Below are 25,313 nucleotides of genomic sequence, written 5' to 3'. Positions count from 1 at the left end.
AGAGAACATTTATTTTATTTATTTTCATTTTATTTTATTAGTACTTTCCTCAAATGTGTCGAATATGTATTTTCTCATCTAAATGTCTACTGAGCCAGGGGGCGGTAATGTGCCTTAACATTGGTTGCCAACCAAGAAGAAGAAGAAGAAGAAGAAGAAGCTGTGAGCCAGGAGGGAGGGGGTGAGTGAGTGCTGAGTGATTCGTTTATGCTACGATTCAGCACAGGAAGGGAGGGGCTGAGTAACTCAAGTGTGCTGTTAGCATGCTAGCAGAGCGATGCTACTGTGAATTGAGGAGCTATTGTCTTGATGTGAGCTTCTACTCAGGGTTTTTTCTTCCTGTTCAGAGCAGAAATGTTTATGTTAAGAAACTGGCTGTTGTTTTTTCCCCACAATTTTAATTATAAGCTAGATATATTTCTACTAATGAAATTACTTTGCTAACAGCAACAGGGATGAGTCAGAGAGCCAGTTGGGCTTGTGAATCATGATTCATGAGTCAGTAAAGTGATTCTCGAGTATTGAACAATTCATTCATGATTCGCACATCACTACAGTCTGTTTCCTCACCTCAGTTCACTTGCCAGATGTTTGGTCTCCATAAATACACTTAGCTTAAAGAGTGAATCGTCTGCTTGGAGTTTCCTAAAACATTTAAGTATGTTTGGCTTCACACCAACAAACAGACCCAGCTTTGGTAAAAACAAACAAACAAACTAAACTAATTAACCAAAGTTTGTATGACCCAAGCTGTGCTAAGTCGCGATATCACTAGCGTCATGTAAATCAGCCAAAGATTAGCTAAAATGAACTTTTTTAAGATTATTCATTATTCTAACATTTGTTTTGAATGTTTTAGTGAAATAAAACCCTGTACTTACTTTTAAAAGTTTATTTCTGGACCAGTTCGCGTCGACCATTTAAAAACAAAACAATGTCTTCAACCGCTATCACATGAACTGCATCGCCGTGGTGACGATATTTGTTTGCTGTTTTCACAGACGCCTCCTGCGCCGGAATATCACCAGGTAAACACGAGACAGTTTCCAATATTTTATTGGTCAAGAGCAACAAGACAGGCAGACTGTGTTAAAATTAACCTAACAAATGTCACATATGAAATATTCAGTGTTTATTTCCTGGTTTGTCGGTAGCAGCTCCTGAAAAGCAAGTCTACCACACATCTGTTTGACCATCACCAGTTAATCTGTAACACCAGTTAGTCTGTAACATCGGCAATATTTATTCCCTTGGTTTGTTGCTGTGTGTGAATGCCAGAAGGTGAGTTCTGATCACATTATGTTATGTAGGTTAAATGCTCTTGGGTGTATTTGATGACTTGAGTGTGTGCAAATGCTGTTTTTGCAAAGACACTATTCAAGCTACTAAGCTGTTGTGTTGCGACAACGCCGGTCTCTGTGATTCTTTTGGTCCTGGTAGAGATCACACTGAGATGTTTCCATGTTTCACACAATCCTTTTATTACCCATTATTCTTACAGATGCATCTGGAGATCAGCACACTGCATCCTATGCAGTGCTATGCTAAAGGCAGATCTAAAGAACTCCACAAAACAGTTACAGTTAAAACCTCTGGTCTCCTCCCCCCTACAGTAAACACCTCCACAATGGAAATACACTAGTACAGTGGCCAAGGGTGCTGACACCCTGACCCCCATCTCCTTTTAAGGTAGTGTCCCTTTTGCCCCTCACCCTCAGTAACTCTTGCTTCATGCCCTGGGGGTGGGTGTTGATTGTCCTCCTGTCCTGCACCTCAGTTCTTTGTTCCCATTTTCTATTTTGTATTCCCATTAACCGCCATATTGTAATATTACAAGCAATCCCAAAATATATTCTCTTTAACTCTGATCTATATTAAGGAATCTATTCTCAACAGTTGTAAACTAGTCCAAACATCTGGATATGGGGTGCCGGGCCGGCGGCGTGATCGTCGCTTCTTCCCCACGGATGGCTCCGACGGGCCGGGCAAACTTGTGATTTTTTTTCCCCACCACTGAGCGATTAAAACTGATTTTTCGGTTTCTCCACCTGCTGAATCTCACTTTAACCTCTGACTGTGCTCATTTTCCTGTTAAGAGGCAAAGGCACTTTGTACAACAATGGCATTAGAAAAATTGCGATTTAAAAAAAAAATTATTTCTTTTTCTTCTGACTCAAGTTGAGTACGATTAGAATTATTACATTACTATAGCACAAGGTTCAGTTAGGTTTATAAAAAAATAGGTGGGAGAAACGTCCTGCTTTTTACTTTTTTGACTTTGAGTACATTTCAAAGCCTATACTTAATTACTTTTACTTGAGTAAAAAAGATGAACCAGTACTTCAACTTTTACTGTAGTAAAAGTTTTTTTAACACTAGTGTCTGTACTTCTGCTTGAGTACAGAATGTCTAGACTTTTGCCACCTTTGACTGGTTCTCACATAACTGTATTTAGCAACGTTCCTGTTAAAAATGATTGTAGAAGTTGTGATCAACTCGACTGTAACAACAGAAAAATATTTTTAAAGAAGGAGTCAGGGTTTCTTTTTATTATTCGTGTCAAACATTTGTCACATTTTTGTGGACCTGAATGTGTTTGAAAACACTTCAATTTGTTTACTGACTCATATACAAACTACTACACCTACTGCACCCTCTCACCTTTGATGGTGTTTGAGGGAGAGAAACAATTGAAATGAACATAAACTTAAATGCAACATAAGCATCATGTCAGTGGCTGCCTTATCTGTATGTTTAGGATCATTATCGTCCTGCATTGACTAAAACTGAAGCACAGTTTGTTAACTTCGGTGAGAAATCTGACATTTCTAAAGTGAAGTTTATTTATATAGAAGAAAGTGTTAACAAGCTGAAAAGTTGGAGTGAGCAGAAAATAAAGGGTTAAACACACAGTATCGCTCTCAAACCGCTCCTCTTCCTGGAGTGAAGCACAGCCTGATAACCCTCCCTTTTCTTCCTGCTCTTAAACACAGCACCTCCTCTCTGTCCACGTGTTTCCTCGTTCCCTCCCCCTCAGAGCTGCACTTTGAAGATGGGTGTAACCAACATGTGGTGACGTATAAAAGCTCACACAGGCTCCATTCACTGCAGAAACATGTTGTTGAGATCAGAGCTCAGACTAGTTTCAGTTATAAGGAAGAGAAACTCACACAGTCACTGACACTGAGAGGAGAAATGGCGCAGAAAGGAGTTCAGCTGGACCAAGAAACCTTCTCTTGTTCCATCTGTTTGGATCTACTGAAGGATCCGGTGACTATTCCCTGTGGACACAGCTACTGCAGGAACTGTATTAAAGCACACTTTGATGAAGAGGACAGGAAGGGAATCCACAGCTGCCCTCAGTGCAGGAAGACGTTCACACCGAGGCCTGTCCTGGAGAAAAACATCATGTTAGCTGAGTTGGTGGAGCAGCTGAAGAAGACTGGACTCCAAGCTGCTCCAGCTGATCACTGCTATGCTGGACCTGAAGATGTGGCCTGTGATGTCTGCACTGGGAGGAAGCTGAAAGCCATCAAGTCCTGTCTGGTGTGTGTGATCTCGTACTGTGAGAAACACCTCCAACCTCACTATGATGCAGCTCCATTAAAGAAACACAAGCTGGTGGCCCCCTGCAAGAAGCTCCAGGAGAACATCTGCTCTCGTCATGATGAGGTGATGAAGATTTTCTGTCGTACTGATCAGCAGAGTATCTGTTATCTCTGCTTGATGGATGAACATAAAGGCCATGAAACAGTCCCAGCTGCAGCAGAAAGGACTGAGAAGCAGAAGGAGCTCGAGGTGAGACGACTAAACATCCAGCAGAGAATCCAGGAGCGAGAGAAAGATGTGAAGCTGCTTCAACAGGAGGTGGAGGCCATCAATGGCTCTGCTGATAAAGCAGTGGAGGACAGTGAGAAGATGTTCACTGAGCTGATCCGTCTCATCCAGAAAAGAAGCTCTGATGTGAAGCAGCAGGTCAGATCCCAGCAGGAAATTGAAGTGAGTCGAGTCAAAGAGTTTCAGGAGAAGCTGGAGCAGGAGATCGCTGAGCTGAAGAGGAAAGACGGCGAGCTGGAGCAGCTCTCACACACAGAGGATCACAACCAGTTTCTACACAACTACCCCTCACTGTCAGCACTCAGTGAGTCTACACACTCATCCAGCATCAATATTCGTCCTCTGAGGTACTTTGAGGATGTGACAGCAGCTGTGTCAAAGACCAGAGATAAACTACAGGACATTCTGAGAGAGGAATGGACAAACATCTCACTGACAGTCACTGAAGTGGATGTTTTACTGTCACCACCAGAGCCAAAGACCAGAGCTGGATTCTTAAAATATGCATGTGAAATCACACTGGATCCAAACACAGCATACACACATCTGTTATTATCTGAGGGGAACAGAAAAGTAACATTTATGAACCAACAACAATTTTATTTTGATCATCCAGACAGATTCACTGGATGTTATCAGGTCCTGAGTAGAGAGAGTCTGACTGAATGTTGTTACTGGGAGGTGGAGTGGAGAGGGAGAGGTGTTTGTGTAGCAGTCACATTGAAGAATATCAGCAGAAAAATGGGCCTAAATGATTGTTTTCTTGGATACAATGACAAATCTTGGGCATTACGTTGTGACGCAAACAGTTATAAATTTTGGCACAACAAAGTCCAAACTGTCCTCTCAGGTCCTCGGTCCTCCAGAGTAGGAGTGTACCTGGATCACAGAGCAGGTATTCTGTCTTTCTACAGCGTCTCTGAAACCATGACTCTCCTCCACAGAGTCCAGACCACATTCACTCAGCCGCTCTATGCTGGAATTCGGTTTTGTCACTCTGATGGAGACACTGCAGAGTTGATTAAAGTCAAATAGAGAAGACAGGTTCATGTTGATTCCTGACCATTATATGTACTTGTGTAGTTTCTAAATGAGGCTTTACATTTTAGAAGCTGAGAAGTTCAGTGGTCCATTGATGTGTGAAAATAATATTGCACTGATTCAAACTGTACTTACATTTATATACATTACATCAATATAAATCTGAATTTGTTCTTATGGCTGATAACCATGGCACAACCTCAATTCCAATGAAGTTGAGACATTGTGCCACATCTTTTTCATCTCAATTCAGAACCAAGAAATTCAAGGTCATCCATGTCTTTATGTCTTTAAGGCATTCCTGCAGTTAATTAATTGTTTTTGCCATCTAGTGCTGTGGATAGATAAAGATGGGTTACATCTGCATAGCAATGAAAATATATGACATGCCTCCGAATCATACTGCGTATATAATGTAAACAAAGTACATTTAAACTTTTTAAATATAAAAACAAATAACACGGACCTACATATTGTGGAGAATAGAAATGTTTATTTGCCCTAAGCTGAGTCCTTTAAATAGTTTAATCTGACTGAATGTGCAGCTGCTGTACAGAGACAGAGTGGGTTAAGTTTGAACAGTTTCTGTTTTAAAACTTGGAATGTTTGGCTGTACATGGAAATATTTATTGTGCACTCACACAATTTTGATTCTTTCTGCGTGGAAATAGTAGCTTTTGACTTTGTGGTGTTTGAAATGAGGGAAGATACAAAAGTAAAATGTGTAGCAAACATGTGACAGAATTATACAATGGAATGACCATAAAAATCCCAAAACTGACCTTGACCATAAAATTGACAAATAGACTTTAATAATGCATTTCTGTGCTCAGCAAGTCACGATGAACCTGAAAACTGATTAATAACACAAGAGATGCACCTTCATCCTGCTAAAAGGGATGGAGTGTAGGTTAAGGTAGCTCAGCTCAGATTGTCCACATGTTTTGCATTCTGATATGTTTTCAGGCTGATTAAAGCCTAAATAATAAAGTGCATTGTGTCATTAATCATGGTAATCTGTATCAGAATTTCAGAAATGTGTCTGTCCTGCACCTGGTGAAATCTGTCATCAAATCAGAACATTAACAGTGTATTAAACACATACTGTGTATCATGTCATCAGGAATGTTTTTGACACGAATTATAAGACACTAGTGATTTTAATGTATTTTAATATATTTAATGTATTTAATGTATTTTAATGTATGTATGTCTGTAACACATTTCATTTTTCCCCACAAGAATAAACATGTGATTTATGTCTATTTCATTTATCTTTTTTTACTGTATAATGAATAATGTAAATGAATAATATTCAGGCACCTCATTTGAACTGTTTTCTTCCCACATATATACCTAATATAGAACAATAAGGACATCCATTATAATGTTTTTATTATCATACAAAGAATTTGTGGACAAATTCAAAATATCCATAAGAATCTGCTGTAGTTTTTGATGCTGTAGCAAAAAGTGTCCTCATATATACACTACCAGCCAAAGGTAAAGCCAAAAGTTCCCATAAATGTGTGGCACTTGTTGCTTTGCTTTCACTCTTCTGTCCAGTTCATCCCAAACCAGCTCAGTGGGGTAAATCTGGATACTGTGGTGGACACTACATGTTTTCAAGCTTACCAACTTGTTATTTTTTCCTGAGATAGTTCTGGCATAGCTTGGACTTATGTTTTGGTTCAGGGTTCTGTACAAGTCTGGATCCAGCAACACAGCCCCAGACCATCACACTCCCTCCTCCATGTTTCAAAATTGATGCCACACACTGTGGAACCATCCTTTCACCTTCTTGACGGTGTACAAAGATTCTGCATGATTAACTGAAGATTTCAATACCATCTTCATCGTCATCAGTAGTCCACTGGCAGTATTTCATGGCCCAGGATCAACCTCCATTGCTGCAGAACATCTTTAAATTGATAACCCATTTTATGCTCACTGAAAAGGGCATTTTTGTATTATTCTTAAATGTACATTATTTTTCAGTTTTGGGTAACCTCATTGTATTTATTCTTTTAAACAGCAGCTAAAGACTCATTTATTTAGACTGGCTTTTAACTAGAGTTGTACTGTATGAGCAGTTGTATTGTTTTATATACATCTGTTTTATATTATTGTGAAGCATGTTGTGGTTCTTGTGAAGAGTTTGAAATAAATAAAGTTATAATTAGTATTATTATTATTATTATTATTATTATTATTATTATAACCTTACCTTTTTAACCTCTGGCAGTTCATCACTTACATTTGTACCTTTTGCAATCTTTTCATTGGACTTTAACATTTGACATAAAACTTTAATTGCAATAAATAACTGGAATAATTGGTGTGTTCTAAAACTTTTGAACGGTAGTGAGTACAATTCATTATGTTATTTTCTCTCCTGCTCATTCCTTATTTAATGATATACAGCAGGAGAATTCATGGATGACCTGTGATCAATACTGTAACACGCTGAAGCAAGTGTTTTTCAACATGCGCAATGTCAACAAACCACAGCAGAGCAAAGGAGCAGGGGGAGGGTCGACGAGAGTTTGGCGTGAAGTTTAGCCCACTGGACTGTGACTGGACAGGAGACAGCAGAGGGAAGTGACGTCTCAGGAAGTGAAATAAGAACAGAAGTTGATGGCGGGAGAGAGGACGAAGGCTACGATAGAGCTGAATGAAAATCAAACATTAGGCAACGACGGAAAAATAAATAATAAATAAATAAGCCGTGGTGAAATTAAGTCTGTAATGTGGAGGAAACGGACAGTGAGCGCAGTGTAACCATGACAACGAGACACGAGGAGGGATTTAAAATGATCATAAAATCGTCTCAAAACGGACCGTGGTTCGGTGAGTGGAACCAGATTCAGCTACAACAGCGATAAATACGCCTGTAGGGAGATTAAGAGTGCTATAATACAGAGAAACGGATCTCTGATGAGTGTTTGTAGGGATGTGGTTCAGTAAGTTAAAGACACACGACTCCATAAAATGCTGCCTGATCCATAAGAGTCTCATATATGTATGGCTTTTTGTCAAACGTGGTTAATTGTTTGGTTTATTTGTTTGTGAGTTTGCTTGTTTCCCCCCGTGCCGCTGTTATGCGGATTTACAGATTTAAATGCCCTGTCCCAGGGCAAGGCAAACGCCTGAGGCTGCTGATATTTACCATTCTGGATCATTTGATCTGCTCAGGACGCACATGAATAAGAAACATGCTAATGTTACAAACAGTAAATATCAGCAACCTCAGAGTTTACCTTGCTGAAAAATGCATGACCTGCTATCTCAAAGAATTAAATGGTTATGAGTGAAATTATTTCTTCTACATGTTCACACGGGTTCTCTGAGCTACTGGTGTGAGTTTCGTATCTGTATGAAAGTTTTGGAGTTTAAACACACAGAGTGCAGATTTCGGCAGCCCCAGGCTTTGCCTTGCCACCGCGAGAGGGCATGTACATCTCAGTAGGCATGAGGTTTTACCTGTTTAGATTTTTGTGAAGGATATTTTTTCCCATAATTTTCATTGATAGTTGCTCATAGGTAGAACAGAGCCATGGAGAGAGTATTATACAAAACATAAAAAGAACTAGGCACAGGTGGAAGGTCTTAATACCTTTTTAGTGTTGCGCTTGGTTTCCTTTTGAAACGTTTTGAACAAAGATTTAAAATGACTAAATTTTGCTTTGTGGATGCGATAGTTACCTAGGATTATTAATAGGTTGTTTCAATTTAATTCTCTCCGGTTATTATTTTTATCATTGTGGAAACCAAACAATACATTATTCCAGCACAAAGAAAAGTTAGAGTCAATATTTTCAATAATGAGTCGCGCTAGATCATTCCAGAAGGTGCAGGAGTAGGGACACTACCAAAACACGTGCATCAAGGTCTCTGGATGAATTTCATAGAATGAGCAGTCCAAACGTATCTTTCTTAAAAAAGTTAGAAGAATTGATTGACAGGGTAACATCTATTTATGTTTTTAAGAGAAACCTGCCTTATGGAAGTGTCCACATCTTTCCTCAAATGATGTGGACAGTGAGAGATAAGGACAAAGGTCACTCTTTCGAGGATGCCAATGTTCACATTTTGGACAGAGAGGACAGATGGTTTGAAAGAGAAGTAAAAGAATTCATTTATGTCCACTGTGAGTGACCATCTTTGAAAAGAGGTGGTGGTTTACGACACCAACTGTCTGCCATCTATAATCCAGTTTTGAGATCCCTTCCCAGACGCCTTAACGCCCACTCACATCCTGGGCCATCTGACCTCAGGAAATCACATGATAGGGTGGGACCAGGTTTCACAATGAGCTCAACCGAAACCCTGGCTGATTGTGACCCACACCCACTTTCACACCTTGGCTCATGTGATTAGGTAGAGGATCATTAGGGGGTCCATTGTCCCTCTCGGAGGGGAAACTCCTGCAGGGCTTAAATCTGGGACTCTCCACCATTTGACCCTGAAACTGAAGAAGCTTCTCGGATGAGAGGTGAAACATCCTCAAGCTGTCACGGCTGCTGAGGCGAGCTGTGTGGTGTTGGAGGAAGGAGGACCCAAGATGCAAGCAGTGGATGAAAATGCTGGTGGAGTTTATTTACAGGGTGGAGTAGTGGCCAACAAGCAGTGGAGTATGACAAATAACTGATGACACCTAAACTGGGAGAACTAACATAACAGACCTGGGAACATACGAAAAAGGGATGAGAGGCAGAGAGACGCAGACGACGAACAGGAACCATGGAACACAGAGCAACACAGACTGACGCAGAGTAACACAGACGAACCGGCAACAGGCAGGAGAACACACAGGGCTTAAATACACACACCAGTAATCAGGGAATGGGCAACAGGAGGGAGACACAGCTGGGAGAAATGAGGCTAACGAGACAGGGGAGAGGTAAAACTGAACACACTGACATGAGACATGAACTTTCAGAATAAAACAGGAAACACAGACACAGAACCAGACAGGACACTGAACTAGACAGGCAGACTCACGAGCGGACACAGTGACACCATAGACAGACGGAGGAACACAGAAGTGGGAGCAGACAGGCACAGAACAAAACCTTAACAAATGGCAAACCTCAACCAAAGATAACAGGATAAACAAGCACAGGAAATAATATAAAGAAACACAAAACACTGAGTAGACAGACTCAGGACCATGACAGTACCCCCCCCTCGAGGGCTGGCTCCAGACAGCCCAACAGAAACACAAACTGCCCAAAAAAAACCCAAAAACCAAAAAACAGAAAGCGACCCGACCAGGGCGGGCGGTGGGGGTCCAGGACGGAGGGACAGAGTCCAAAAAGGCCCAGATGGCCAAGTTCAGGGGGCCGACCCGGAGGCCGACAGCGCAGGAGGCCAAAACAGTTCAGTTCCGGAGGCCGACCATGCGAAAGGCAGCGGCAGTGGGGCAGGTCCGGAGACCGGCCACGCAATAGGCAATGGCGTGGAAACAGTTCTGGGGGCCGACCGTGTGGACGGCAACGGTGTAGAAACAGTTCTGGGGGCCGACCGTGCTGGCGGCAACGGCGGCGAGGCAAACGAAGGCAGTCTGGAGGCCGGCCACGCGGGAGGTAGTGGCGGCGATGCCCAATCATCGGCCCGGAAGGGGGCCGTCCACGACGGCAAGGACGTCCAGTCATTGGCCTGGAAAGCGGCCGGACCGGACGAGCAGGACGGACAGGACGAGCAGGACGAGCAGGAGACGTTGAAGCTGAAGCGGAGGCTGGACCAGGCGAGGACGAAGCCGTAGCTGAAGCTGGTGCTGGTGCTGGCGACGCTGGAGCTGGCGACGAGGAGGCTGCTGCTGCAGGCGACGCTGGAGTTGATGCTGAATCTGGGCCAGGCGAAGCTGGAGGCTCGGAGGCTGGACCAGACGAGAATGGCGCTGCAGGCGACGGCGTGGAAGCCGGAGATGGTGTCGCTGCAGGCGACGGCGTGGAAGCCGGAGATGGTGTCGCTGCAGATGAGGACGAGTCTGCAGCTGGATCAGGCGATGGCGAAGCAAACGATGAGGCTGGACCAGGCGATGGCGAAGCAAACGATGAGGCTGGACCAGGCGATGGCGAAGCAAACGATGAGGCTGGACCAGGCGAGGCGGAAGACTCGGAGGCTGGACCAGGCGAGGCGGAAGACTCGGAGGCTGGACCAGGCGAGGCGGAAGACTCGGAGGCTGGACCAGGCGAGGCGGAAGACTCGGAGGCTGGACCAGGCGAAGGCAAAGCGGATGCAGAGGCTGCGGCTGCTGCAGGCGTGGATGAAGCTGCGGCTGCTGCAGGCAACGCGGGCGAAGCTGAAGCTGGACCAGGCGACGGCGTGGGTGATGCAGCTGATGAGGAGGCTGCAGCTGGCGAGGATGAAGACTCTGAGGCTGCAGCTGGTGGCGGCGTGGAAGCCGGAGACGGAGGCGCTGCAGCAGGTGACGCCGATGTGGCTGCTGCCGATGTGGCTGCTGAAGCAGATGAGGAGGAGGCTGCAGCTGGCGCTGCAGGCGACGCTGATGAAGCTGGCGCTGCAGCTGGCGCTGCAGGCGACGCTGATGAAGCTGGCGCTGCAGCTGGCGCTGCAGGCGACGCTGATGAAGCTGGCGCTGCAGCTGGCGCTGCAGGCGACGCTGATGAAGCTGGCGCTGCAGCTGGCGCTGCAGGCGACGCTGATGAAGCTGGCGCTGCAGCTGGCGCTGCAGGCGACGCTGATGAAGCTGGCGCTGCAGCTGGCGCTGCAGGCGACGCTGATGAAGCTGGCGCTGCAGGCGGCGCTGCAGGCGACGCTGATGAAGCTGGCGCTGCAGGCGACGCTGATGAAGCTGGTGCTGCAGGCGACGCTGATGGCGACGCTGATGAAGCTGGCGCTGCAGCTGGTGCTGCAGGCGAGGGTGATGAGGCTGGCGCTGCAGCTGGCGCTGCAGGCGAGGGTGATGAAGCTGGCGATGAGGCTGGCGCTGCAGCTGGCGAGGGTGATGAGGCTGCAGCTGGCGAGGGTGATGAGGCTGCAGCTGGCGAGGGTGATGAGGCTGCAGCTGGCGAGGGTGATGAGGCTGCAGCTGGCGAGGGTGATGAGGCTGCAGCTGGCGAGGGTGATGAGGCTGCAGCTGGCGAGGGTGATGAGGCTGCAGCTGGCGAGGGTGATGAGGCTGCAGCTGGCGGCTGGACGGGCTCCTCGGACCCTCCAGCTGACGAGGCAGAAGGCTGGCTAGGTTCTCCTGAACCTCCAGCTGACGAGGCAGAAGGCTGGCTAGGTTCTCCTGAACCTCCAGCTGACGAGGCAGGAGGCTGGCTAGGTTCTCCTGAACCTCCAGCTGACGAGGCAGGAGGCTGGCTGGGCTCCTCGGGCCCTCCAGCTGACGAAGCAGAAGGCTGGACGGGCTCCTCGGGCCCCCCAGCTGACGAGGCAGAAGGCTGGACGGGCTCCTCGGGCCCCCCAGCTGACGAGGCAGAAGGCTGGACGGGCTCCTCGGGCCCCCCAGCTGACGAGGCAGAAGGCTGGACGGGCTCCTCGGGCCCCCCAGCTGACGAGGACGGAAGCTGGACGGGCTCCTCGGGCCCTCCAGCAAAAACAGTCCCAGAACCAGTGGGCACTGGGACCCCTGGGACACGCAGGACAGAACCAGCAGGTGCGGGGACCTCTGGCAGGCGCAGAACAGAACCAGCAGGCTCACGGGCCTCTGGCAGGGACAAAACAGAACCAGCAGGCTCACGGGCCTCTGGCAGGAACAGAACAGAACCAGCAGGCACACGGGCCTCTGGCGAACACACAGCAGACTGCAGCTGCACAGAGCATTGACTCTGCTCAGGCAGCGACGGCCGGGTGCAGTCCTCTGCTGGCTTCTTAACCTCCAGGGGTCCAGAGTCTGCTGGGGGCTGAAACCCAGCCTCTGGGGAGGCCCTGGAGTGTATCTCAGTCTCAGAACTGGCCAGCTCTTGAGGAATGTCTACAGGATTGTTTGGTTTTTCTCTCTGCCTGGAACGAATGGGTGAACAACGGTTTCTCTCGGGTTGAATCAACCTAGCTTGCTGTACAGGAGGAGTCAGTGAAAATGATGGCTGTACAGGTGGCTGAGCTGAGGGCGACTGAAGCAAAGGTTGAGACAATAATGGTGGAGAAGTTGGGGACTGAACGGATGATAAGGCTAATGATTCTTCTGCCAACCGGGCTACTGACTGGGCTAGGGATTGTAACATGGTTTGTAATACGTCTGGCTGTGGCTGTAATTGAGCCATGGATTGTGAGACTGAATGTGGTGGAGGTGGCGACTGGACTTTTGGCCGGGCGACTAACTGAGCCTCTGGCCGGGCGGCTAACTGAGCCTGAGGCGATAAACAGTCATTGTCCTTTGCCGTACAGCACATTACCCCGGAGTAAACAGGCCCGCAGTTCAGACCAATAATATTGTCCTGTCCACTCACCACAGCCGGCCGCTCAGAAATCCCTAGGTCCGACTGTGGCGAGGAACGTCGGCGGCGTGAGCGCTGTTTCCCTCTTGAAGGCTGGGTTGACGGGCCGGGCAGAACATCCTCTGTCGGACCAGACAGGGAAGCGTGAGTTGCAGGGTGGGTGGTAGCAGTCGGGGGGTGAAGACGGAGCTCGTTCAGAATGAAACCCTGTGCGAGCGGGTGAAGTGAGCTGAGCAGCCAGGGGAGACCGGAAACCAAGCGCTGTAGCCGATTAGCTATGGCTTGGCGAACTTCCCTCCCCTCGTGCTCCAGCCAAACGTTAATTAATCTGTCCACAGAGTAAACTATATCCTCCCGGAGTTCCTTGGGCGGGTTGAATGCTGCTGGGTCCATTGTGGCCGGTTCGTACTGTCACGGCTGCTGAGGCGAGCCGTGTGGTGTTGGAGGAAGGAGGACCCAAGATGCAAGCAGTGGATGAAAATGCTGGTGGAGTTTATTTACAGGGTGGAGTAGTGGCCAACAAGCAGTGGAGTATGACAAATAACTGATGACACCTAAACTGGGAGAACTAACATAACAGACCTGGGAACATACGAAAAAGGGATGAGAGGCAGAGAGACGCAGACGACGAACAGGAACCATGGAACACAGAGCAACACAGACTGACGCAGAGTAACACAGACGAACCGGCAACAGGCAGGAGAACACACAGGGCTTAAATACACACACCAGTAATCAGGGAATGGGCAACAGGAGGGAGACACAGCTGGGAGAAATGAGGCTAACGAGACAGGGGAGAGGTAAAACTGAACACACTGACATGAGACATGAACTTTCAGAATAAAACAGGAAACACAGACACAGAACCAGACAGGACACTGAACTAGACAGGCAGACTCACGAGCGGACACAGTGACACCATAGACAGACGGAGGAACACAGAAGTGGGAGCAGACAGGCACAGAACAAAACCTTAACAAATGGCAAACCTCAACCAAAGATAACAGGATAAACAAGCACAGGAAATAATATAAAGAAACACAAAACACTGAGTAGACAGACTCAGGACCATGAGACAAGCAACTTAAAGAAGTCCAGACGCTTTTCTTTCCAAGCTCCTTAGACTATCATTAAGAATCATATGTAGAATATTTGGCAGGAATATTAAGACACAGTTGACACAGGAATGTGTCTACACAGTATCTAAAAGTGTGTAGGTTTAAACAGAATGCAGGGCAGGAACTGGAACAAGGAACTCTCATACACTGCATGGAAAACCTCCCAACAGGTCTCAGCTTTTATGGTAATGCACCAGAAACTGTTGAACATGCACTGATCATCTCTAGCAAGTATGAGGGAGAAAGAAGAGAATGGTAGCCTTTTTCCACTAGTATCTACTTGACCTGACTTACTTTTTAAGGGTTAACCATTAGTTGGTAATACCTGGTACCAGGTACTTTTTAGTACGTACTCGGCCAAGGTCCCAAGAAATTTGAGGTGATCCAAAATTCGACACACCTATTGGCCAGTCAGTGACTTGATTCAAGTTTTGAGAGCTTCTCCTTCACAAAAATAAAACAGATATTTCTGAAACCCAGCAATGAGGGAAATGGCTACAGAAAAAACTGTGATCCCTGAGTCTCACAAAAAAACAAAACAAAAACAAAAAAACACACACTGAGCAGCATGTATAGCAGGGGTCTCAAAGTTACATCAGCTGTGGGCCACTGCTGGCACTGTCATCTCATGTGAGGGCCACTTTAGTGAACAAAAACAAACAAACAAGGAAACACCCACTAATATTTCTGAAAATGTAGTGTTTTGTTTGTTTTTTAACATTTCAAATATTGTATACCATGACAAAACTTCAAACGTAAAACCAATTTTTTCCCTCACTCTTAACTAATTGAAGCCTTTTATTGAACTACCAAATAAGCAAATTGGTCCTCTTTTTCGGGCCAGACATGTGGCAGCACTTCTGCTATCATTTTGTTCCTATCTAACAAAATACGAAATGCAGGCGTAAGTGTTTTTGACTGCTAGTGAAAACTGTTTTCTTTACAAATAACTCTCTCACTGCACTAACACAGCCAATCCCTCAACATGTTTGTACTCTCTGCTCATATTGCCTTCATATTAAATCATTTTTTTTGCTTTTTAAAGAACTTATTTTAACATTGCACTCAACAACAAACAAATCCTCCCTAACAAAAAAATTAACTTCAAGGGCCAAATTTCATTATATTTGTTCACGTCGATATAAATGTATGCATGTAGGGTTGACGAGCGCTATAAGTGGTGCCCGGGCCGTGAGTTTGAGACCCCTGATGTATACCTATCGCCTTGAAGTCCTTCATTATTTGTGGCATTCATATCACATATAAATGACAGCACAGGACTTTTGGCTGTCTATGGCTGTCTATGTGACACTGGGGAATTTGTTAAGGATGGAAACACAGAAAGTTTACAGTCTGTTATTTCAGTTTCTTCAAATTATAGAATTATTGGAAAGAAAATAGTTTTTAATTTTTTTCCCTGCTATTCTCCTGTCCACCCTCCAGTACAGTGGGGACAGTAATGCATCTGTAAGCTGGTTTGCCAACTGCCATCAAGCTGAGAAGAAGTGAGGACAGAGAGGAGCAAAGAGTGACTTTGTTAATGGAGCAGACATGGCTGCTGTTTGATAAAGTGGACTGAACATAAAGGAGAGACACAAACTAAAGTATCGATCCCTCCAAGTTAGTGTGGGTCTGATACCAACGTCGGTATCGCTTCTATCGATGCTTGTATCGATCCGCCCAGCCTGAGTTGAAGCAGCAATGAGCTCAGTTCAGTATCTGAGAGAGTTCATCAAGGAGAGACTAACTGCTGTTTGTGAAGAAATCTTCTCAGAGGTTCAAAAAACCATCGTCCAGTATGAGGAGGAGATCAACCGTCAGCACAGACTGCTGGATATCAGCCGGAAACCCGACAGAAACTCACACATCATAGGTATGGACATGCTTTTAACACTAGGTTTACTATCCTGCGCAAATTTGCGTAACTTCCCTAAACCCAATACCCCCTAGAATTACTGGCTTTCTGGTGCAAGTCCCGAGGTGTTAAGCACCCCTGCTGAGATTTTCACAGGTCGTCAGCTTGTTTCTCCTACAGCTTTTGTTGTGCAAACCACCCATTGTCCTTGAGGCCTGGCACATTTGCATTTGCTCACTCAGAGTTGCTCAGATCCAAGGCAGGCCAAACCTCTGTGTTACAACTTTCAGAAATGCCTGATAGAAATGCTTCAACTTACTCATGAGATTTTGACCACATTTCTTGCGGAAGTCACAACTATACTGAATGCACGACCATTGTTGCCAGCTGCAAGAAATGCTTGGTAGGGAACAGCTGTTCCCTACCAAGGTTTGTTTCAAAGTTTGAAACACTTTGAAATAAAACAGACTTGTGTACCCATATATTGTGAATGTCTGTCTTTTGTATGTAGGTTGTAACACAGAGGTTTGGCCTGCCTTGGATCTAAGTAAACAAATGCCAATGTTGCACAAACACACACACACACACACACACACACACACACACACACACACACACACACACACACACACACACACACACACACACACACACACAGCAAATCTGCATTTATTTGTCCCACAAGTGGAAAATCTGCATTGTCATTGCAAAAAAGTGGACAGAGCAGGGTATAGAAAGTGCACTATACAAACAATCTGGAAACATAAATATGGACACGTGTATTCAAAAATATTGGTGTATGTATATATATATATATATATATATACACACACACACACACACACACACATCTATCTACGTGTGTGTGTGTGTGTGTGTGTATATATATATACATACACACACATACACATATACACATATACACATATATATATATATATATATATGATATAGATGATATAGATGTGTCTGTGTGTATAACTAGACTTTATGCTTTAAGTTCATGAACTTATGGCATTCATTTCAATCCTGTTTGTAAGAGCAATCATGTGTCCTGTTGGTGCCATTGTGGATTGCTGGTCAGAAAGTTTTCTGGTGCCACTAATCAAAGAGACAATGCCCCGAGATAGATTCATTTCAATTATGCAACACCTTCGATTTGATGACAGGGACACGCGGGCAGAATGGGTGAAAACAGACAAATTTGCAGCGATCTCCGACATCTGGACACGCTTCAACGAGAACTGTGCTAAGAGTTTCACTCCAGGGGAACACATGACCATAGATGAACAGCTGTTCCCTACCAAGGTTCGTTGTCCATTCACCCAGTATATTGCAACCAAGCCAGACAAATTTGGGATCAAGTTCTGGATGGCCACGGATTTGGACACCAAATATGTCTGCAGTGCATCTCCTTACTTGGGAAAAGACCCCAGACGTCAGAAGGGAGAGAGGCTGGCAGAGAACGTGGTCATGAAACTGATGGAGCCGTTTTTGGATGATGGAAGAAATGTCACAACGGACAATTTCTTTACTTCACTGTCACTGTTGCACAGACTGCTGCAGTGCAAAACAACATTACTGGGCACGGTGAATAAAGTCCGGCGTGAACTTCCTCAACTGCATAAGCGAGAGGTATTCTCCACTTCAGTGCTTAGAAGTGGCAGTGTGTCCTTGACAATTTATGCACCTAAAAAAAACAAGACTGTGTGTGTTCTAAGTTCCATGCACCAAGACGTGACGATCGGTGACGGCAGAAAGAGGAAACCCAACACGATCACAGACTACAACCACATGGAGGTATGTGAATGTGTGTACAATTTTACACCAGTGCTACAATGTTTTCTGATGTGTGCTATACAGGCCTATAGAAAAAAAACATATACTCATGACTCTCTCGCTCTGCTTTTACAGTGTGGTGTAGACGTGTTGGACCAAATGGCACGGATGTATTCTGTAAGATCAGCAACACGCAGGTGGCCAGTAGCGGTTTTCTACAATATGCTGGACCTGGCGGCAGTGAATGCCTACATTTTGTACAAGGCATGTACAGGGTGGACAGGCAAAAGAAGATTGTTTCTGAGTCTTCTAGCTCAGCAACTTCGTTGCCGATTCATGCAGCACAAGGAAATCTTAGCACAGAGGCAGGCTGCTGCAGCTGCTGTGCCAGGGACTGTAAAGACAACGCAGTGCCAGGTGCAAGAGAGCTGCAACAGGAATCGCAGCAGATTTACCTGTGCAACATGTAAGAAATTCACCTGTGCCAAATGCAGGGATGATGAACACTGGGTCTGCAAACGCTGTAAAGTTTGAAACACTTTGAAATAAAACAGACTTGTGTACCCATATATTGTGAATGTCTGTCTTTTGTATGTAGGTTATAACACAGAGGTTTGGCCTGCCTTGGATCTGAGTAAACAAATGCCAATGTTGCGCACACACACACACACACACACACACACACACACACACACAGCAAATCTGCATTTATTTGTCCCATAAGTGGAAAATCTGCATTGTCATTGCAAAAAAGTGGACAGAGCAAGGTATAGAAAGTGCACTATACAAACATTTTATACATATATATATATATATATATATATATATATATATATATATATATATATATATATATATATATATATACACATATATATATATATATATGTGTGTGTGTGTGTGTGTATATATGATATAGATGTGTCTGTGTGTATAACTAGACTTTATGCATATTATATAAGGTGTGGCTATATAAATATATAAATATATGTACAACTCTGTGTATATATGTTTATGGACAGGCATGCAGGCAGGTAAGGAAGGAAAGCAGCCTTGCAGGGAAGGAAAAACTTGAATCTCTCATGGTTAGGGGTTGGGGGAGGGTGTGTTTGCACAACAAAAGCAGGAGAACAATGGAGCTGACGACCTGTGAAAATCTCAGCGGGGTGCCAAGAGGTGTTAAGGTCGGGGGGAATTTACGCAAATCTGCGCAGGCCAGTAAATCTAGTAGTAGGGACTTGCACCAGGGAAAAAAGGCTCAGTAATTCTAGTGTTAACTCTGTACGGTTGAATGTGTGTTCTTGTTTCATCACATTCCTGTGTTTCTTTGCTCCTCAAGATCTCCCACAACAACAGGACTGTGAGGAAGAGGAGGATCTGGATGAGCAGCAGGTCTGTAACCAGGAGAGGAACTCCAGTCTGGACCAGGAGGACCCAGAGCCTCCACAGATTACAGAGGAACAGGACGGAGAGCAGCTTTTACTGAAGCAAAAGGCTCAAGGCATTATCATCTGGAGTGATCAAGAGTGTGTCAAATTGCTTGAGACCTTCTGTAAACCTGAGATAAAGTTACATAGGATAGGTATTTAAAACTGTGATATGAAACTGTGACTTAACAATGAATATGACACATGTAGGAACTCAAAGTTACATTTGAAGAATTGATGGTCCAACTGCGATAAGCAGCATGAATTTATCTCTTTGGCTTGATTTTGAGTTTTCATTAATATAAACACATTTCCACATCACATCTGTAGTGCTTTTTCTCAACATGAAGCCACACTGCTGATCGTCGTGTCTCACATAACTTCAAGGGGTATGTGACTGGAGAGGCATGTGACTGCAATGGAGTATATCAAGCTATTCAGATATTGAGATGTTCAGTTTGAAGCCTTTGAGGTCCATTTAATTTTGATTTTCCTTTTATTTTATATATCTTGATGTTTTAAGTTTAAATTTCAGCTCAGTGAAGCACTTTAAGCATGAATACTTTTTCAGTAACTTGTTTTTAGTCAGCCACCAATTGTGCAAGTTCTCCCATTTAAAAAGATAAGAGAGGCCTGTAATTTTCATCATGGATATTACTCAACTATGAGAGACAAAATGAGAAAATGTAATAGGTTTGTCTCTGAGGTCTGAGCCAGCTTATCCCGACTTTGTTTATTTTCTTTGTTTTAACTAGATTCATGTTTATTTGATTTCTTTCTGTTTGTTCTGTCGAATTTTCACATGTCCATGTTACTTGCAGATTCTGCAATTTCACAGTTTAAAACCTCCACCACGCCATGATGTTAGCTGTATTTAAAAAGCGAATTTATACCTACGTCCAACAGATGTATTTTCCCCAAGTTGACTATGACGGCTTTTGCTATACTGGTCCACTTGATTGTCATAGTTTATTAGATTTGATATTAAAGTCAGAAGGGACAGGACTGGGGGAGAGGAAAAAAGAAGGAAGAAGAAAAGAGAAGTTGGGAAGACAGCAGAAGGAGAGGGAAAGAGAGAGAAAAGACACTGAAAATCTGATTGACCACCTGCTGAAAAATATCAGGCAAAAAGAAAACAGTAGGGAACAGGGCCGGTTCTAGACAGGCATATATGAGGGGGTAGACAGAAATGCAAAGGGGGCACATAGTGGAAATGGAGGCGAGAAAGGCGTGGGGGTTGGGTGGAGTGCTCTGGATTAGGGGTGCCACAAACGATTATTTTAATAGTTGACTAGTCAGATCATGCATCCACTGGATATAAAACGTACAGTTTATTGCACCAGCATGCATCTGCTGTTATATAACTATCATCAGCTTACAGCTTGAAGTGTTTAAGGTGTGTGTGCTAACTAAAAATAAAGACAAGATGACAGTTTATTAAACTTTTAAGAAAATTTGCAGATTGTCTCGGTGGAGTTTAATAAACTCAGCCATCTGCTCCTTGTTATCTAAAATATAACAGGACACTGGAGTAAACTCTCAACCATCTCACACTTCTGTTTAATCAGTTTTCTGTTTGATGTTTATTCAACTGTGTGAAAACTATAACTTTAATCTAAGTCAAACAGAATTAGTCAGGAACAAATAAAACACTGAAAAAAGCCAAACAATAACATTTTCAAGGTATCTAAGTGACTTATATATCATGTTTAACCTGAGTAGTGAAAGACCGCGGGGTATCTGAAGACGATGTGCTGGGAGTCTGGTGTTTTTCACCGGCTCTAGTGAGCCTTGAACCCCAGCTAGCTATCGAGCTGGTGGGTAACAGACGTCTCCGAAAACATCGGAGCACTTTTGCAAATATGTGATGTCTTGATAAACCGAGCAGATGTTTGAAGTTTACACAGCTACATACTCGCCTGAAAATATCTTAACAGTTTATTTTGTGACCCAGAAAGAGTAATAAGAGTAATATTAAAACTAAGTAGCTGCCGCCATTGTTGGAAACTGAAATTGGCTGAGCCGTGCTATGAATTTTAGGATAGGTTGGGCCACGAAGGATACACCCGACCCATCCTTCAAATTTGGAGAAATGAAGGATGCATTTGTCGGCCGCATTTATAGGAGTCTACGAATTTGTTCAGCCTTCGTTGCGTTGCTGTAACATAATCGGCCTACAAATGTGTACTCTACAGGATGTGGCCCCTAAATTTGGACACAGCTATGGTACCAGAGACTGCTTCTTCTTCTTCTTTGGCATTTAACGGCAACTGGCATCCTTGTACATGCAGTGCTGCCATCTTCTGTTTCAGTCTATTATTGCACTCTTAAATCCTACTACTTATTCCTGCGTCTTTCAGGATCTTACAAAGCTTCAAACCACACCGACTATGAAATTAGTCGTTGATGATTTTGATAGTCGACTAATCATGGCAGCCCTACTCTAGATAACTGTTTTTGTCATGTAATTGGATTGCACTTTGTCAGGCCTCTACCCTAAGACCTGACCAACTTGGATGTCCCACCTGAAGGCTGAGCTTCTGCTGGTCAAGCTTTTATGGTCACTAAGGCATGCAAACCCCTGAGCACGTTAAGGTGGCAATGCCTCAGGGGGAAAACAGAAAAGCAAAAAACAAAAAATAAAATAAAATATTCCTCATCAGATTCTAACAACTAAAAACATGACATTTACCTTAACTAGATAGCCTTTATCGAATATATTTGAAACCAACAATAACACTTCACACTATTGCCAGTATTAACAAAACCAAAAAGGGTAGGCCCGGTTATAAAAAAAAAAAAAGAAAAAAAAATGAGAGAATTCACAAAGTCTTGAAAAATAAAACTTAAAAATAGAAATAAAGAATAAAATAAAATATCCATCCAGATCTTTACAACCAACAACATAAAATCTATCTTAATTGGAGGGCCTAATTCAAATAAATTTGCAAAATTAAGTAAGAATAAAATAAGACCTCTCAATATAACCAATGCTTACAAAACTATAAAGGGTTGGCATAGTAATAAAAAATACCAACATAAATTCCTGTTTATCGCGGTTTCATGGAAACTCAAATTAACAGAAAGACATTAAATGCACCTCATTGCCTGCTGTAGCCTAACGGAAAAAAGTATGTTCTTCGCAGCTGCACTTCATCTCAGAGGTAGGTTAATAAATTGGATTTAACTTAACCACAAAACTTTGATATGGCTTCTTTATAAACTGGAGTGCAACTTGAAGGCGGTGGCATGATGCGTCGCATGGATGTTTAGCTGGGGGGAGGAGGGGTTCTCTGCCGAGTGCTGTGTGAGCCTGCGCACAAACAGTGCACGGAGCGGAGGCAACGAGCGGATGAGAGCTGAAACCTATCATTTAATTTGTGCATTTCTAGCAGATTTTTCAGCTACAGTCAGTGGCGGTCCTAGCCTGTTTGACGCCCCGGGCGAACACTCCCCCCCACCCCCCAACACAGACACACACACATAAAGCATATTAAGTACATTGACATAAAACTGTTGTCGGAACCATACTGAATTTCACCAGAGAGACACACACACACACACACACACACACACACACACACACACACACATATACGAAGAGAGAGAGAGACAGAGTATGCATAGTATGCAAATGGCTACCAAACAGCCATTATAATTCATCATACAATGAGAATAGGACAAATCAACAATTGACAATGACTAATTAATACTGTGCTGAACACAGTCCAAAAGATTCAGTAAGTTACATCAGTGTCTACTGTTTACTATCATAGCTAAGTGACACTTCACTATCCCTACTAATAGTGTTGGGAAGGTTACTTTTAAAATGTATTCCACTACAGATTACAGAATACATGCCCCAAAATGTATTTTGTAACGTATTCCGTTACGTTACTCAATGAGAGTAACGTATTCTGAATACTTTGGATTACTTAATATATTATCATGCTTTTTACAACTACATGAATGTACTATTGCTGTGTGATTTATTACTCTTACTGATGGTAATAATCATATGCAGTTCTGAAAGCAATACCAACTAGATTTTTAAATCTTAATGTAAAATGAGTAACAGTAGGGTGGACATGCGGTAAGGCTGCACGTTTTGCAGCGATCTCGCATAGAAAACTGTTCCGCGCGTATATAAAACAGGTCCGCGGCTCCGAACCGTAGTAAAGGGACCTCTGGCTAATATGTCGGGTTGCGTGTCGGGCTCGTAGTCGAAAACTAGCTTTACTTTGTTGTCTAGGTCAACTTTGCTAGCGAGACAGCTAGGTGACAGCTCGTACTTTTCCACTCTCCTTTTTCTCCCTCCCTGGCGCTCACAGACACATAATGGGTATGGCAGTCCATGCTCCCTGCAGCATGAGGCTACATTCTTTAGGGCTATACCTGTAACACTCTGCCTATTGCCTTCATATTAAATAATTTTAAAAAATATTTCCACCGGTGTGGAATTACCAAAAATAGAGAGGGCATAGCCTAACATATGAAACAGGAAAATACCGCCGTGTAATCCCTTTATTTCAACAAAGTAACTGTATTCTGAATACCACCTTTTTAAAACTGGTAACTGTAATGGAATACAGTTACTCATATTTTGTATTTTAAATACATAACAGCTGTACATGTATTCCATTACTCCCCAACACTGCCTACTAATTGATGTTATCGTGTTGTATCTTTGTTGTGGTCAGTGCTATCCTTTATGCTGTTGCATGCTGGGCCAGCAGGTTGAGGGTCACAGATGCCAACAGACTAAATTAACTGATCCACAAGGCCAGTAGTGTTGTGGGGATGTAGACGGACTCCGTTAGGGTGGTGTCTAAGAGACAGATGTTGTCCAAGATAAAGACAATCCTAACCAATATAGAAATTATCTATTAGATTACATTAGTCTTGATACAGCCTCTGCCACCACATCAGATCAATTGCTCTGGGCTCCTTTGATCAGCTCCATCACCTAGTGGGGGTGGGGGGGTCATAGTTTGGTCCCACCTTCGCTGTTGTGATTGGTGTGGGGGTAGGGACTGACCTGGTAGCCTGGCTGCCCCTGGGTGGGTCCGGGATGGGAGTGAGGTTCTGGGGGTGCTCCGTCTCTGGGCTGGGGCACTGGCTGGGCCTTGGGGGTTTGGGTCCTGGTTGGTGTGTTGCCGGGGTTGTGGGCGGGTGGGTGTATGGGGGCCCAGCCCTGGCGCAGGGTGCCGCCAGCTCATCGAGCCACCTGGGGGGCTCTTCAACTGGTGGGGGAGGCTGTTACATCTTGCATTAGGTCTCCTCTCTTCAGGAACTCACTCTGCAGGAGGGGGAGATATAGGAGAGGTGGAGGAAGATCTCAGCTTGGGCGTCTATTGTCTTGTGTAGTCTGGAAGATGAGTGGATGATGGGGTGGGTGCAGTTTTCTCTGTGGTGAGGTCGGGTGGGCTGTCCCGGGCTCTGTGGGGCCAGGCGGCGCTGCTGAACTAGGCCCCGGTCCAGATGGGCCTGATCCCCCCTTTCCCTGGCGGGTTGCAGAGTATGGGGGTGCCTACTGGGGTCAGCGGGGGAACTGGACCCAGGGAGGGGTCACTTGCCCCTCCCTTCCTTCCCTCCCCATCTCCAGCTGTCTCCCTCTTCCCGCTCCACCACAATCACCCACACATGCAGGGCCTTGGGGTAAAGGTGTGTCACCAGGGTGCAGGGGAGGCATCCCCTCCTCTGTCCCCTTCTGGCTGCCTGTGCTTCAATTTTATCCCACAACTTAGACATTCACATTACTCACACTCTCATTACACATACATATAGGATCTTGGGGGTGGGCACGCTACACGGTATCCAAAAGACCATCAGGGTGTACAACCTCACC

At 44.5% G+C, this 25,313-nt stretch overlaps 1 protein-coding gene across 1 annotated transcript; it reads left to right on the top strand.

Moving 5' to 3' along the window:
• Window positions 1-3,153: 3,153 nt before the first annotated feature.
• LOC134624604 (tripartite motif-containing protein 16-like) lies at window positions 3,154-6,045 on the top strand. Its single transcript, XM_063469607.1, has one exon. It carries the CDS (start codon window positions 3,196-3,198, stop codon window positions 4,870-4,872), a length of 1,677 nt encoding a protein of 558 aa, XP_063325677.1. The 5' UTR covers window positions 3,154-3,195; the 3' UTR covers window positions 4,873-6,045.
• Window positions 6,046-25,313: the final 19,268 nt, after the last annotated feature.

The sequence above is a fragment of the Pelmatolapia mariae genome, linkage group LG3_W (assembly GCF_036321145.2).
Source record: "Pelmatolapia mariae isolate MD_Pm_ZW linkage group LG3_W, Pm_UMD_F_2, whole genome shotgun sequence".
Lineage (NCBI taxonomy): Eukaryota > Metazoa > Chordata > Actinopteri > Cichliformes > Cichlidae > Pelmatolapia > Pelmatolapia mariae.
Note: the sequence above shows the minus strand (reverse complement) of the source record. Positions and strands in the feature narration are given on the sequence as shown.

Excerpts from the sequence above, each read along its gene's own strand:
- LOC134624604 (XM_063469607.1), top strand. The coding sequence starts at position 3,196 with ATGGCGCAGAAAGGAGTTCAGCTGGACCAAGAAACCTTCTCTTGTTCC.